This window comes from Macrotis lagotis, chromosome 5 (assembly GCF_037893015.1).
Source record: "Macrotis lagotis isolate mMagLag1 chromosome 5, bilby.v1.9.chrom.fasta, whole genome shotgun sequence".
In the NCBI taxonomy this organism is placed as follows: domain Eukaryota; kingdom Metazoa; phylum Chordata; class Mammalia; order Peramelemorphia; family Peramelidae; genus Macrotis; species Macrotis lagotis.
In genome coordinates this window covers 273,149,220-273,165,415 of record NC_133662.1, presented here as the reverse complement: position 1 = coordinate 273,165,415, position 16,196 = coordinate 273,149,220, and the positions used below count along the sequence as shown (strand labels likewise).

At 49.5% G+C, this 16,196-nt stretch overlaps 2 protein-coding genes and 1 pseudogene across 2 annotated transcripts; all 3 read left to right on the top strand.

Annotated features, from left to right (window-relative positions):
- Nucleotides 1–555: 555 nt before the first annotated feature.
- Nucleotides 556–1,353, top strand: LOC141490236 (uncharacterized). Its single transcript, XM_074190455.1, has one exon. It carries the CDS (start codon nucleotides 556–558, stop codon nucleotides 1,351–1,353), a length of 798 nt encoding a protein of 265 aa, XP_074046556.1.
- Nucleotides 1,354–8,521: 7,168 nt separating this feature from the next.
- On the top strand, nucleotides 8,522–9,315 carry LOC141489178 (uncharacterized; annotated as a pseudogene).
- A 5,705-nt stretch (nucleotides 9,316–15,020) lies between these two features.
- On the top strand, nucleotides 15,021–15,797 carry LOC141489179 (uncharacterized). Its single transcript, XM_074189957.1, has one exon. The coding sequence runs from the start codon at nucleotides 15,021–15,023 to the stop codon at nucleotides 15,795–15,797; it is 777 nt and encodes a 258-aa protein (XP_074046058.1).
- The last annotated feature ends 399 nt before the right edge of the window (nucleotides 15,798–16,196 follow it).

Here is a 16,196-nt window from a genome sequence, read left to right as displayed (position 1 = left end):
CCAGATCTCCTGGCCATTGCTGCATAATGTCACAGGTTCCTCTGGCCGTATCACCCTCCTGGTGGCCCAACAGGAAGCTCCCTGTCTCCCCAAGAAGCAGGGAAGGCTCAGAAGGCTCCTCCCCCATTTTCTCCCAGCTCCAAGTTGGACCTTGTACAAGAAGGTTCCCTGGTCCAACGCGTCAGCACTCTCTGTCTCTGATGTCTTTCTGCAACACCTTAGCTCTGTTCAGATAACTTCTCTGATCTGTTTCCCTTCTGCCTGAGATGCTCAGGCCTCAGCCCTGTATCTGCGAGGAGCAAGACCCTCAGAAATGGTTGCTAAAGGGTACAGATGGAAACCCAATGGCGGATGTTTATGGTCATTGGTCATCTCATGGACAATGACACCCTCACCTAATGATGGGCTCTGAGGGAAGCAGCCTGACACAACAACAAGGAAGAAGGCTCGGGCTCCCCTTGTCACATTCTCTTGGCAGAGGGATATAAGAGCTCACCAGGCTGAGCCACATTCACCCCAGACCCACACCTTCCCTCACACTTGCACACTCCCACCATGGCACACACCTGCTTTTCCAGACCCAGCATGCCCATAGCCTCGGCCACCTCGGTCTGCTCCAGTGACGTGAGCTGTGGCAACAATGTCTGTTTGCCTAATTCCTACACGGGCTCATCCTGGCAGCTGGATGACTGCCCAGAGAGCTGCTCTGAACCTGGGTGCTGTGAGGCCTCCTGCTGCCCGGCCCCCTGTTGCCCGCCAGCCTCATGCCTGACACTTGGGTGCCGGCCAGTCTGCTGCCTGCCCATCTCCTGCCAGTCAACCTGTGGATCCAGCCCTTGCCAGGCCACCTGCACCTCCTCCTGTTCACCAGCCTGCTGCCAGCAGTCTTGCTGCCAGTCCTCTGGCTGTGGGTCTTCCTGCTGCCAACAGCCCTGCTGCCAAGGCCCTAGCTGCACTGCCTCTCCCTGTGCGGTGCAGTCCTGCTGCTGCACCCCTCTCTGCTGCCAGCCCAGCTGCTGCGTGACCCTGCCCGTGTGCTGCAAGCCCAGCTGCTGTGTGACCACAGCCTGTTGTCTGCCCTCCAGCTGCTGCCAGCCCAGCTGCTGCCAACCAGCCTCCTGCATCTCCTTTCTCTGCCAGCCTGTGTGCAGTCCGGCCCCCTGCTGTGTGCCCCTCTCCTGTAAGCCCTCTTGCTGCACCACCACGTCCTCCTCCTCTTGCTGCTGCGCCCCGTCCTGCTGTCCGGCCTCCACCTGCTGCCACCCCACCTCCACTGTGTCCCTCCTCTGCCGGCCCGTCTGCTGCAAACCTGCCTGCTGCACTACCTCCTGCGGCCAAAAGTCTTCCTGCTGACCACTGCCCACTTGTTCTTCTCAAACACTACTATCCTATCCTCTGGCCTCCTGGGTCCATCCACAACTCCAGTCTAAACAACTGGCCAAAATCACCCTGGAAGACAGTCAGTCCACCAACCTCCAACAGCCAAGGTCAGGGTCTCCCACAAAGTTCCGGAAAACCATGGCTGACACCGGCCATGGCTCCCGCTTCCACACACCCCCAGCTCAACTGTGCCCTCCTGGCACTGCCACCAGATCTCAGTCTCTCGCTACATTCAAAGTGTGCAGGGATAGCCCCATGCAGGAACCCACCTAACAATAAACTGCATCAACTCATCTTGCTGGACTCCCATTTGATCTTTTTGCCCATTCTGGACCCATCACACTGGGGGGCAGGGGGGAGGCTGAAGGCTACCTGAGATAATCACTAAACGACCAGCACTCCATACACACACATGCACTTCTCCACCCTTGAACTGACCCAAGTCCAGACATATCTTTCTCCAAACCACACTGTGCCACATGCAAGCCCATCAGCCTGACCACTTAGCAACAATGCTCTTCCCCTGCTTTATTAGTTCAGGGGCAGGATGCCCAAAACACTCACTCACAGCACCTGCTCTGGAGCCTCAGAGTGCCACCACTACACAGGAAAGTGAGATGAGGAGAACAAAGAGAAATGTTCTCTGGATTGAGATGTCTATTTATTCCTCCAAGTCTGGACTCAGGAGACCCCTGGAAGTAGGGCCGTGTGGTGGACCAAAATATTTATGGTGGCTCTTTTAGTAGGGTCAAAGAATTGGAAAATGATGGAATATCCATCAAGTGGGGAATAGCTTAGATAACAGTGCTATATGAATGACATGGGATATTACGGTTCTCCAAGAAATCATGGGTCACATACTACACAAAAGGCTCGAAAGATTTGCATAAACTGGCAGGTACTGGGTGAAGTGAGCAGAACCAGAACACTGTAGAATTGCCAGCATCACAGTGTGATGATCACTTATGATGGACCTAGCTCCTCGCAGAGGTTTAGTGGCCAAGGATTATTCTAGGAGACCTGTGAAGCAAAATGGCATTCATATCCAGTGAAAAAATGACAGAGTCCAAATGCAGACCAAAACATCCTATTTTCCTTTTGTAAAACTTGTTTCATGTATTTTCCTTTTCCTCATAGGTTTTCCACCTTCACTTCTGATTCTTCTTTCACACATGACTAATATAGAAATATGTTAAACATGAATGCACACGTGTGGCCTACATCAGATTATTTACTGTCAGGGTAAGCAAGGAGGGAAGGGAATGAGACAGAAAAATACAGAATTCAAAAACTGGCAAAAAAGATGAATGTTGAAAACTATCATGGCAGGCAACTGAAAAAATGAACTAAAATTACATTCAACAGAAGAATGATCACAGAGGAGGACCTGACTCACACCAGAGCAGGCATAGCACATGGGAGCACACTTGGAACACAGGCTCTGAGGGCTCAGCATCCAAGCAGCCTCCAGGACCCTCCACTCAACCAGAGTCCAACCAACGCACTCTCAGCAGCACTAGGACAATAAAGTCCCCAATCACACTGGGGCTGATTATGAGCTCGTGACATCTCACCCACAGACAAGTTCCAAAGGAGTCCTCAGTGTGCAGAAACAGAGGAGAAGGAGGAGGTCAGAAGGCCTGGGGCATTGTAACAGGAGCAGAGATGTCAGCATTATCTTCTGTTAGTCTGGAGCATCAGGACCACAGAGGGGAGCACTAGAAATCCTCACTCATTAGCACTTCTGATCCCTCCCTGGAACTTCAATGATCAACAAACCCCCAGCCTGGAAGACCAAGCTCCTCTTTCCTTGTTGTGGAATGAATGTTCAATAAATATTGAGGTCCCCATGGTTGTGGAAAGACCAAGAATCACCATGAGACCAGGAATTCAGGGCTTCCTGCTTGAAGCCTCATCCTAAAACCCTGGGTTTCACTTAGAAGGAAGAAGGAACAATAAATGTGGAGACGGCATTAACCAAGCCTCCAGAAGACCCCAATTAGAGAGTCTAAGAGTCACTAACAAAAGGACCTATAGAGAAGCAGAACAAGCTGTTTGTGGGAGGGAGGATTAGGAAACAAGAAAGAAAACATCCCCTAATTGTTGTGATAGACAAACACATGCACACTGGACAGAGGGGTATAAAAGCCTTGCTCAGGGGAAAGGAGCTGTCAAAGGCCACCTCTCCTCCTCTCCTCCCCTCCCAAAGGAACCACCCATCCCAGACACCATGTGCCACACCAGCTGCTCCACTGGCTGCCAGTCAACGTGCTCGGTGCCAGTCTGCTGCAAGCCCATCTGCTGTGTTCGTCCATGTTGCCGCCCGTCCTCCTGTGTCGCCCTGCTCTGCCGCCCAGTATGTCCTGTGGTGACCAGCTGCCAGCCAGCCTGTGGAGGTGGCAGCTGCTCTCCATGTTGTTCTGGTGGCAACTCCTGCTCATCCCCATGCTGCCAGGCTGGTCCCTGTAGCCCTGCCTGCTGTGTATCCAGGCCCTGCCCATCCCCCTGTTGTGTGTCCAGCCCCTGCCAGTCTTCCTGCTGTGTTCCAGTCTGCTGCAAACCTGCCCTGTGTGTGTCCATGTGCTGCAAGCCAGTGGTGTGTGGTGTGCCCTCCTGCCAGGCCTCCTGCTGCCAGCCAGCCTCCTGTAACTCCCTGCTCTGTGGATCTTCCTGTACCCCATCCTGCTGCTGAGCGCATCTTTGCTCAGTTTACTTGAGAGGATCATGGAAGAATCTCCTTCTCACATCACTTGGTTCACAGCCATCTGCCACTGAGCAAGGCCATCCTCACATCACACAGTTTGGAGTTGGTTCTGTTCTGCCTCATCAGTCAGGAGACCTGGGCTAAGTCACTGTTGTTAGAAACCACTTGGGTCTCATCATTCCCCATGGTCTCCACTGTGAAACACCAGCCCCCATTCCCACAGGAAACTTTCCATATCTCCCTCCAGGGAAATCCTGACATACAAGGGCCTGGCTTTCCTCGGTGCCCCTCCTCGCCATGGAGACGCTCCAAGTTCATCCACCCCAGTAACCTCCCAAAAACCAAGCAATAATAAAGTCCCTTGGAGACACTTCTAAAAATCACTTGGTTCCTCTCTTTTTTTTCTGAAGCCTGGTGATCCAGTGGGTGACCTGAGGCACAGAGGGGAAGGAAGGAGTTTCCCATATATTTTCTGAGAAGATGTCATGGTCCAAGAGGGTTGCAATAGACCCATGGGCACCAGCAAGGGATTTGGCTAATGAACACTGAAGGTTTTCTTTAGCTTCAGAGCCCCCCAGGGAGAGGGCAGGGGGCAAAGAAGCAAACTCCTCCCAAGGCTTTCCATGTTAGGGGTAGAGATGTAGGTGTATGTATATCTATATGTGTATTTATTCCGAGTGTGTGTATGTAGCATGTGCCTATATGATTGCAAGTATATGTGGATGTGTGTATCCAAGCATTTGTGTGTGTCTGTGTGTCTGCATTTCTGGATGTTGTACATTGGGACTCCCTCTTCGTTCCCTGTTTTTCCCCCAAACACTCCTTACACCATCCACCCACTCTCTCCTCCCTGGGACTATTGAGACAAAGATTTAGAGTCTCTTCTCACCAGGGCAGTTGGTCTAGTTGTGACTGTGACCTGTGGAGCTCTGGTTGACTGAAAACATGGATTGTTGATTCATTAAGTTGTTAAAGCCATAATAGTGTGGAACCCTTTAAGCAGTGCAACTTATGCCGTGGGTTCCCTGCAAAAGTTCTATCAGTGAAAGCCACAGTAATAATAATAATAATAATAATAATAATAATAATGAATAATAATGAGTAACCCACTAAATAATGTAAACCAAGGTTACTGTAAGCCAAAGGAAGGCATCATAACCAGAGCTTGGCCAGTATTAGACTTTATAAACACAGGTTTTACCCAAAGCAACCTAGATGTAATATATAGGTTTCTGGGTAGAAGAAACCCAGACATATCAGCCAATCTGAGTGGACATACTTTGCAGCCGCTCTTGCCTTTTTCTGTTTGCTGTAATTACAAAGGGAATTTGGGGGAGGTCTTTTCAAGGATCCATGATTGTCATCTTGTGACCACTCCAGACTACTCTGCTGTGGGTATCCCACTTGGATTATTAATCTGCTATAATCAATCTGGAGGTCCCAGTTTATTACTTCAATATTTTAGATATTAAACTGGATTTTTTATGTGATAAAACATTGAATATGCTACCACAGGGCATTTCCAGGCACAACAGACTCCATCATCTCTCCTTCTAGCAGTTTCTCTATCAATTCTGACTCTTCCTCTCTAGGTCTCCCTCCCCATCTTTCTGACTGTCACTCTCTCAGTCTCTCGCCTTCTCTCCCTCTGTCTCTCCTTCTGTCTCTTCTTGCTCCCACTCCCACTCCATTTTTCTGTCTCTCTGTCATGAGATTCTCTCTCTCTCTCTCTCTCTCTCTCTCTCTCTCTCTCTCTCTCTGACTGGTTCTCCCTATTTCTATCTCTGTGTCTCTTTTTGTCTCTCTCATTGTCCCTCCACCTCTCCCTCTGTCTGCTTCTTTCCGTCTTTCTGTCACTCTGTCTTTTACTGTCTGTCTGTCTTGATAGTCTCTGTGGCTTTCTCTCTCTCTCTCTCTCTCTCTCTCTCTCTCTCTCTCTCTCTCTCTCTCTGTTGGTGAGTCTCTATCTCTTTATCTCTCTATCTCTATCTCTCCCTTCCTCTCCATTTATCTGTCTCTGTCTCTGTCCTCTCTCTCTTTCTCCTCTCTCTGTCTCTCTGTTTCTGTCTGTCTCTCTGTTTGGGTGTGTGTCTGTGTCTCTCAATTTCTGAAATGCATCTTAAATGCCTTTTAATGCAAATTAAAACAACTATGAGGTTCCAACTCATATTTGTCAGATTGACTAAGATGACAAAAAGCGAAAACGATCAATATTGTACAAGTTGTGCGAGGACAGGGACATTAATGTTGGTGGAGTTATGCATTCATGCAAGCATTCTAGAGAGCAAGATGGAACTATACTCAAAGAACAATAAAACTGACCATATCCTTTCACCCAGCATTACCAATATGAGGTCCAGAGGAAATCATAAAAAATAGGGAACGTATCACATATTCTAAAATTTTATAGCAGCTCTATTTGTAGTAGCAAAGAATTGGAAAATGAGGGGATGCCCAGAAAATGGAAAGTGGCTGAACAAGTTGTGGTACATGAATGTTATGGAGGACCATTGCTCAATAAGAATCCTTGAATGGTCAGACTCCAGAGAAGCCTGGAATGACTGGATGTGATGCTGAGTGAAGGGAGCAGAACCAAGAGAACATTGTGCACAAGAACAACATTGTGAGATGATCAGCCTTTATGGATGCAGTTTCTGTTGGCAGTTCAGAGATCATGGACAACCCTGGAAGACCGACTATGGACATCACAATCCACATCCACATTGATAGCCACAGAAAGAGAGACAGCGAGAGACAGAAATAGACAGAACCAAACTATAAAATCTGAATAAACACGATGTTCAGATTTTAAATTTTTCTCTTCTGTTTTTTCCTTTCTTTCCTATGGTTTCCTTTCTTTTCCCATAATTCTAATTCCTCATACAGAAAATGACTAATATGTAAACATGTTAAACACAAATGCACATTTAAAATGTTCACCAAATGGTTTGTTGTTTAGGGGAGCGAATGAGAAAGGAGGGTGGAATAAAATTATGTAACTCAAAAATATGCATGTAGATGAATGATGAAACCTTTCATAACATGTAACTGGAAAATGAAATTTAAAAAAATAGTGACTTTTCCAATGTTCCTCAGATAGCTAAATGCCTTTCTGGACCTAAATATTATTTCATTTTAATTCTCACATTTTTTTGAGGCTGGGTGCCCATTAAAGTATGTCCTCAGTCATTGTAATAAATGTCTTGAAAGTGTCTTTAAAAATGAAAAACTCAGTCTCTCTTGGTCTCAGTTTCTGTCTCTCTCATTGTTGCTAGTTCTGACTTTTTTCTCTCTGGTTCTCTTTTTCTTCTTGGTCTCCATTTCTGTTTCTTCTATCTCTCTCACTGTCTTTTTAAATCAATCTCTCCCTCTCTCTGTCTCTCTCTGTCTTTCTGAATCTCTCTCTCTCTCTCTCTCTCTCTCTCTCTCTCTCTCTCCCATTATTTTCTCTACATTCATATATTCCAACAGCCCTGATAACTTCATTAGCAGCAGCAAAGTATTTCGCCTACCAACTTTCCATGTTCTCAATCAGGAATTTTGAATTCAAAGAGAAATGTGACCTCTAACACATCCCTCAGCATCACACTGGATTGAATATAAACAGGGTTTAAAATGGGACACTGCCAACTCTATGCTATGTCTAATTCCTTTTCTTGTTTGTACCCCCTCCCCATACATTTTAAACTGGTTCTTGGCTCTTGACTTGGCAAGGGTCACTTTTTTGGTTCCTTGTTTGTCAAAGTAGCCACATGATGATCCAAAATATCAGGTCTGATTGCACTAATGGCCCAAGGACCTGCTGTCAAACAGAACACAAAATACATTGCTGTTGACCAGTCCCACTCCTGTCCAATCCCTCCCCCTGCTCCCCAGATCTCCTGGCCATTGCTGCATAATGTCACAGGTTCCTCTGGCCGTATCACCCTCCTGGTGGCCCAACAGGAAGCTCCCTGTCTCCCCAAGAAGCAGGGAAGGCTCAGAAGGCTCCTCCCCCATTTTCTCCCAGCTCCAAGTTGGACCTTGTACAAGAAGGTTCCCTGGTCCAACTCGTCAGCACTCTCTGTCTCTGATGTCTTTCTGCAACACCTTAGCTCTGTTCAGATAACTTCTCTGATCTGTTTCCCTTCTGCCTGAGATGCTCAGGCCTCAGCCCTGTATCTGCGAGGAGCAAGACCCTCAGAAATGGTTGCTAAAGGGTACAGATGGAAACCCAATGGCGGATGTTTATGGTCATTGGTCATCTCATGGACAATGACACCCTCACCTAATGATGGGCTCTGAGGAAAGTAGCCCGACACAACAACAAGGAAGAAGGCTTGGGCTCCCCTTGTCACATTCTCCTGGCAGAGGAATATAAGAGCTCAACAGACTGAGCCAAGTTCACCCCAGTCCCATACTTTCGCTTACACTCGCACACATACAGCTGCTCCCACCATGGCAGGCAACTGCTTTTCCAGACCCTGCATGCCCACAGCCTCAGCCACCTCGCTCTGCTCCAGTGATGTGAGCTGCAATACCAACATCTGTCTGCCAGGTTCCTACATGGGCTCATCCTGGCAGCTGGACAACTGCCCAGAGAGCTGCTGTGAACCCAGCTGCTGCGAGGTCTCCTGCTGCCAGGCACCCTGCTGCCCACAGGCCTCCTGCCTGACCCTCATGTGCCGCCCAGTCTGCTGCCTGCCCATCTCCTGCCAGTCAACCTGTGGACCCAGCCCCTGCCAGGCCACCTGCACCTCCTCCTGTTCACCAGCCTGCTGCCAGCAGTCTTGCTGCCAGCCCTCTGGCTGTGCGTCTTCCTGCTGCCAGCAGTCCTGCTGCCAAGCCCCCAGCTGTGCTGCCTCTCCCTGTGCGGTGCAGTCCTGCTGCTGCACCCCTCTCTGCTGCCAGCCCAGCTGCTGCCTGGCCCTGCCCGTGTGCTGCAAGCCCAGCTGCTGTGTGACCACAGAATGTTGTCCGCCCTCCAGCTGCTGCCAGCCCAGCTGCTGCCAACCAGCCTCCTGCATCTCCTTTCTCTGCCAGCCTGTGTGCAGTCCGGCCCCCTGCTGCGTGCCCCTCTCCAGCAAGCCCTCTTGCTGCACCACCACGTCCTCCTCCTCTTGCTGCTGCGCCCCGTCCTGCTGTCCGGCCACCGCCTGCTGCCGCCCCACCTCCAGTGTGTCCCTCCTCTGCCGGCCTGTCTGCTGCAAACCCGCTTGCAAACCTCCTCTGGCCAAAAGTCTTCCTGCTGACCACTGTCCACTTGTTCTTCTCAAACCCCACCAACCTATCTGCTGGCCTCCTGGGTCCATCCACAACTCCAGTCTAAACAACTGGCCAAAAATCACCCTGGAAGATGGTCTGTCCACCAACCTCCAACACCCAAGGCCTGGGTCTCCCGTGAAGTTCCTGAAAACCTTAGCTGAACCTGGCCATGGCTCCTGCTTCCACACACCCCCAGCTCAAATGTACCCTCCTGGCACTGCCACCAGATCTCAGTCTCTCTCTCTAGGGTCAAAGTGTGCAGGGATAGCCCCATGCAGGGACTCACCTAACAATAAACTGCATCAACTCATCTTCTTGGACTCTCACTTGATCTTTTTGCCCATCCTGGACCCATCACACCGGGGGGCAGGGGGGAAGCTGAAGACTACGTGAGCTAATCATTGAATGACCAGCACTCCATATACACACACACATGCACTTCTCCACCCTTGAACTGACCCAAGTCCAGACATATCTCTCTCCAAACCACACTGTGCCACATGCAAGCCCATCAGCCTGACCACTTAGCAACAATGCTCTTCCCCTGCTTTATTAGTTCAAGGGCAGGATGCCCAAAACACTCACTCACAGCACCTGCTCTGGAGCCTCAGAGTGCCACCACTACACAGGAAAGTGAGATGAGGAGAACAAAGAGAAATGTTCTCTGGGTTGGGATGTCTATTTATTCCTCCAAGTCTGGACGCAGGAGACCCTGGCTGTAGGGCCATGTGGTGGACCATAATATTTAAAATGGCTCTTTTTGTAGGGGCAAAGAATTGGAAAATGATGGGATATTGGGATATCCATCAAGTGAGGAATGGTTTATATAACCGTGCTATACGAATGCCATAAGATATTAGAGTTCTCCAAGACAACATGGGTCACATACTTCACAAATGGCTCAAAAATTTTGCATGAACTGACTGGTATTGAGTGAAGTGAGCAAAACCAAAACACTGTAGAATTGCCAGCATCACAGTGTGATGATCACTTATGACAGACCTAGCTCCTCGCAGAGGTTTAGTGGCCAAGGATTATTCTAAGAGACCTGTGAAGCAAAATGGCATTCATATCCAGTGAAAAAATGATGGAGTCTGAATGCAGACCAAAACAGCCTATTTTTGCTTTGTAAAACTTGTTTCATGTACTTTTATTTTCCTCATAGTTTTTCCAACTTTAGTTCTGATTCTTCATTCACACATGACTAATATAGAAATATGTTAAACATGAATGCACACGTGTGGCCTACATCAGATTATTTACTGTCAGGATAAGCAGGGAGGGAAGGGAATGAGACAGAAAAAAATTCAAAAACTGGAAAAAAGATGAATGTTGAAAACTATCATGGCATGCATTTGAAAAAATGAACTAAAATTACATTCAACAGAAGAATGATCACAGAGGAGGACCTGACTCACACCAGAGCAGGCATAGCACATGGGAGCACACTTGGAACACAGGCTCTGAGGGCTCAGCATCCAAGCAGCCTCCAGGACCCTCCACTCAACCAGAGTCCAACCAATGCACTCTCAGCAGCACTAGGACAATAAAGTCCCCAACCACACTGGGGCTGATTATGAGCTCCTGACATCTCACCCACAGACAAGTTCCAAAGGAGTCCTCAGTGTGCAGAAACAGAGGAGGAGGAGGAGGTCAGAAGGCCTGGGGCATTGTAACAGGAGCAGAGATGTCAGCATTATCTTCTGTTAGTCTGGAGCATCAGGACCACAGAGGGGAGCACTAGAAATCCTCACTCATTAGCACTTCTGATCCCTCCCTGGAACTTCAATGATCAACAAACCCCCAGCCTGGAAGACCAAGCTCCTCTTTCCTTGTTGTGGAATGAATGTTCAATAAATATTGGGGTCCCCATGGTTGTGGAAAGACCAAGAATCACCACGAGACCAGGAAGGTCAGGGCTTCCTGCTTGAAGCCTCACCCTAAAGCCTTGGGTTTCACTTAGAAGGAAGAAGGAGGAATGAATGTGGAGACAGCATTAAACAAGCAGCCAGAAGATCCCAATTATTCTCAACCTTTCAAGGAAAACTTTGGAGGGTCTAAGAGTCACTAACAGGGACCTATAGAGAAGCAGAACAAGCTGTTTGTGGGAGGGAGGATTAGGAAACAAGAAAGAAAACGTCCCCTAATTGTTGAGGTAGACAAACACATGCACACTGGACAGAGGGGTATAAAAGCCTTGCTCAGGGGAAAGGAGCTGTCAAAGGCCACCTCTCCTCCTCTCCTCCCCTCCCAAAGGAACCACCCATCCCAGACACCATGTGCCACACCAGCTGCTCCACTGGCTGCCAGTCAACGTGCTCGGTGCCAGTCTGCTGCAAGCCCATCTGCTGTGTTCGTCCATGTTGCCACCCGTCCTCCTGTGTCGCCCTGCTCTGCCGCCCAGTTTGTCCTGTGGTGACCAGCTGCCAGCCAGCCTGTGGGGGTGGCAGCTGCTCTCCATGTTGTTCTGGTGGCAACTCCTGCTCATCCCCATGCTGCCAGGCTGGTCCCTGTAGCCCTGCCTGCTGTGTATCCAGCCCCTGCCCATGCCCCTGTTGTGTGTCCAGCCCCTGCCAGTCTTCCTGCTGTGTTCCAGTCTGCTGCAAACCTGCCCTGTGTGTGTCCATGTGCTGCAAGCCAGTGGTGTGTGGTGTGCCCTCCTGCCAGGCCTCCTGCTGCCAGCCAGCCTCCTGTAACTCCCTGCTCTGTGGATCTTCCTGTACCCCATCCTGCTGCTGAGCACATCTTTGCCCAGTTTACTTGAGAGGATCATGGAAGAATCTCCTTCTCACATCACTTGGTTCACAGCCATCTGCCACTGAGCAAGGCCATCCTCACATCACACAGTTTGGAGTTGGTTCTGTTCTGCCTCATCAGTCAGGAGACCTGGGCTAAGTCACTGTTGTTAGAAACCACTTGGGTCTCATCATTCCCCCTGGTCTCCACTGTGAAACACCAGCCCCCATTCCCACAGGAAACTTTCCATATCTCCCTCCAGGGAAATCCTGACATACAAGGGCCTGGCTTTCCTCGGTGCCCCTCCTCGCCATGGAGACGCTCCAACTTCATCCACCCCAGTAACCTCCCAAAAACCAAGCAATAATAAAGTCCCTTGGAGACACTTCTAAAAATCACTTGGTTCTTCTCTTTTTTTTCTGAAGCCTGGTGATCCAGTGGGTGACCTGAGGCACGGAGGGGAAGGAAGGAGTTTCCCACATATTTTCTGAGAAGATGTCATGGTCCAAGAGGGTTGCAATAGACCCATGGGCACCAGCAAGGGATTTTGCTAATGAACACTGAAGGTTTTCTTTAGCCTCTGAGCCCCCCGGGGGAGGGCAGGGAGGCAAAGAACCAAACTCCTCCCCAGGTTTCTCATGTTGGGGGTAGAGATGTGGGTGTATGTGTATCTGTATGTTTGTATTCTGAGTGTTTGTATGTAGTATATGCCTGTATGATTATAAGCATATGTGGATGTGTGTGTCCAAGCATTTGTGTGTGTCTGTGTGTCTGCATTTCTGGATGTTGTAAATTGGGACTCCCTCTTCGTTCCCTGTTCTTCCCCCAAACACTCCTCACACCACCCACTCTCTCCTCCCTGGGACTATTGAGACAAAGATTTAGAGTCTCTTCTCACCAGGGCAGTTGGTCTAGTTGTGACTGTGACCTGTGGAGCTCTGGTTGATTGAAAACATGGATTATTGATTCATTAAGTTGTTAAAGCCATAATAGTGTGGAACCCTTTAAGCAGTGCAACTTATGCCGTGGGTTCCCTGCAAAAGTTCTATCAGTGAAAGCCACAGTAATAATAATAATAATAATAATAATAATAATAATGAATAATAATGAGTAACCCACTAAATAATGTAAACCAAGGTTACTGTAAGCCAAAGGAAGGCATCATAACCAGAGCTTGGCCAGTATTAGACTTTGTAAACACAGGTTTTACCCAAAGAAACCTAGATGTAGTATACGGGTTTCTGGGTAGAAGAAACCCAGACATATCAGCCAATCTGAATGGACATACTTTGCAGCTCCTCTTGCCTTTGTCTGTTTGCTGTAATTACAAAGGGAATTTGGGGGAGGTCTTTTCAGGGATCCATGATTGTCATCTTGTGACCACTCCAGACTACTCTGCTGTGTGTATCCCACTTGGATTATTAATCTGCTATAATCAATCTGGAGGTCCCAGCTCATTTCTTTAATATTTTAGATATTAAACTGGATTCTTTAATGTGATAAAAACCTTGAATATTCTACTGAAGGGGATTTCCGGGTACAGTAGACCCCATCATCTCTCTTCCCCATCCATTCTGCCTCTTCCTCTCGAGCTCTCCCTCCCCATCTTTCTGATTCTGTCATTCTCTCAGTCTCTACTTCCTTCCCTCCATTCCCCTCTGTCTCTCCTGTCTCTTCTCTTTCCCACTCCCTCTCCATTTTTCTTTCTCTCTGTCATGAGATTCTCTGTCTCACTCTCAGTCTGGTTCTCCCTATTTCTATCTCTGTGTCTCTTTCTCTTTCTCTATCACTTTTTGTCTCTCTTATTGTCCCTCCCCCTCCCCCTCTCCCTACTTCTCTTTCTCTCTTCTCTCTCTCTCTCTCTCTCTCTCTCTCTCTCTCTCTCTCTCTCTCTCTCTCTCTCTCTCTCTCTCTCTCTGTCTCTTGGTCTCTCTCTCACTCTCAAGTTTCTGCACATTTCCACACAAATACTCATACTAGCCATGATAACAAGTCCATCAGCAACACCTAGACTAGGGAAGGGGCCCCATTAGATGGTTTCAATTCTTTCCCCTCTCTAATTCATCGTCTCAACCAGGGATTATAAACTCAAAAACAAATTGAAGCCACTTCATAAATTCCCTTTGAATTGAATATGAAGTGGGTTCAAGAGTCTTTTTCAATGTTTCCCTTTTTTTGTTTCTTTGGGAACATGTTCATCTGATACTTTTAATTTGCATCTGGCCTTTAACACAGTGGGGGCCACTTTTTTGGCTCCTCCTCTGCGGAAGCAGGCACAGTGATGATCCAATCTGGTCACATCATTACTAGCCCAAGGATCCACTGTCAAACAGAACACAAACTACTTTGTTGTTGCCCAGTGCCAATCCCGTCCAATCCCTTCCCCTGATTTCCAGATCTCCTGGCCAATGCTGCTTAGTGTCACTCGTACCTCTGGCCAGACTGGCCTCCTGGTCTCCCAGTATGATGCTCCCTGCATCTGGGAAGACAGAATGCCCCTCCCCCATCCTCCTCTCGGTTCCAGGATGTCCCAGTTTGGATCCTAAACAAGAAGCCTCTCTGACCCACCTTGTCAGGAAACCCTCCTGAAATCACCTTGAAGGTTCTAGTCTCTGCTCAGATGACCCTTGACCCATTCGCTTTCCCTTCTGCCCCTGGATGCTCAGGCTTTAGCCCTGTGTCTGGCCAGGAGCAGGGGCTTCAGAGATGTTTACTAAAGGGGGAAAATTGAAACCAAATGGAGGATGTTTATGGACCACTGGCCATCTCCTGGACAACAGCACCATCACCTAATGATGGGCTCTGAAGGAAGCAGCTCTGTAGAACAATAGGGAAGAAGACCCTTGGCACATCCTCCTGCCAGAGGGATATAAGAGCCCACCAGGCTGTGCCACCTTCACACACAAGCTCTACACCTTCCTTCACACCCCCCCCCACACACACAACTCCTCCCACCATGGCAGACACCTGCTTTTCCAGACCCTGCATGCCCACAGCCTCGGCCACCTCAGTCTGCTCCAGTGACGTGAGCTGTGGCAGCAATGTCTGCTTGCCCAGTTCCTGCACGGGCTCGTCCTGGCAGCTGGACGACTGCCCAGAGAGCTGCTGTGAACCCGGCTGCTGTGAGCCTTCCTGCTGCCAGCCAGCCTCCTGCTTGACCCTCGTGTACCGTCCGGTCTGCTGCCTGCCCACCTCCTGCCAGCCAGTCTGTGGACCCAGCCCCTGCCAGGCCACCTGCACCGACTCCTGTTCACCAGACTGCTGCCAGCAGTCTTGCTGCCAATCCTCTGGCTGCGGGTCTTCCTGCTGCCAAGCCCCCAGCTGTGCTGCCTCTCCCTGTGTGGTTCAGTCCTGCTGCTGCTCCCCACTCTGCTGCCAGCCCAGCTGCTGCCTGACCCTGCCCGTGTGCTGCAAGCCCAGCTGCTGTGTGACCACAGTCTGTTGTCCGGCCTCCAGCTGTTGCCAGTCCAACTGCTGCCAGCCCAGTTGCTGCCCCCCGGCTTCCTGCATCACCCTCCTCTGTCGGCCCATATGTGGTCCAACCCCCTGCTGTGTGCCCCTCTCCTGCAAACCCTCTTGCTGCACCACCACGTCCTCCTCTTCTTGCTGCTGCGCCCTGTCCTGCTGTCCGGCTACCACCTGCTGCCGCCCCACCTCCAGCGTGTCCCTCCTCTGCCGGCCCGTCTGCTGCAAACCTGCCTGCTGCACTACCACCTGTGGTCAGAAGTCTTGATGCTGACCGTAGGTCACCTGCTCTTCTCAAATCCTTCCAAACTGTTGTTAGCCTCCTGAATTCATCCTCAAACACCAAGCTGAACAACCGCCCAACATGACCCCAAAGGCATTTGGTCCACCAAGGTCCAAGTGACTATCTCACCTGCCCCAGCACAGGCTGAATCTCCCACCAAGCTCCTCCAAACCATGGCTGACCCTGGCCATAGCTTCTGTTGCCACTTTAAACCAGCTTAGCCTGTACCATCCTGGCACTGCCACCAGATCTCAGCCTCTCTCTGAGATCAAAGTAAGCAGGGATGAGCCCATGCGAACCCACCTGACAATAAACTGCATCAACTCACCTTCCTGGACTCTGACTTGCTTCCCTTCCTTATCTTGGACCCATTACAGTGGGGTA

Bases quoted from the DNA above. Each gene is read 5' to 3' on its own strand.
- LOC141490236 (XM_074190455.1), top strand. From the start codon at position 556: ATGGCACACACCTGCTTTTCCAGACCCAGCATGCCCATAGCCTCGGCC.
- LOC141489179 (XM_074189957.1), top strand. From the start codon at position 15,021: ATGGCAGACACCTGCTTTTCCAGACCCTGCATGCCCACAGCCTCGGCC.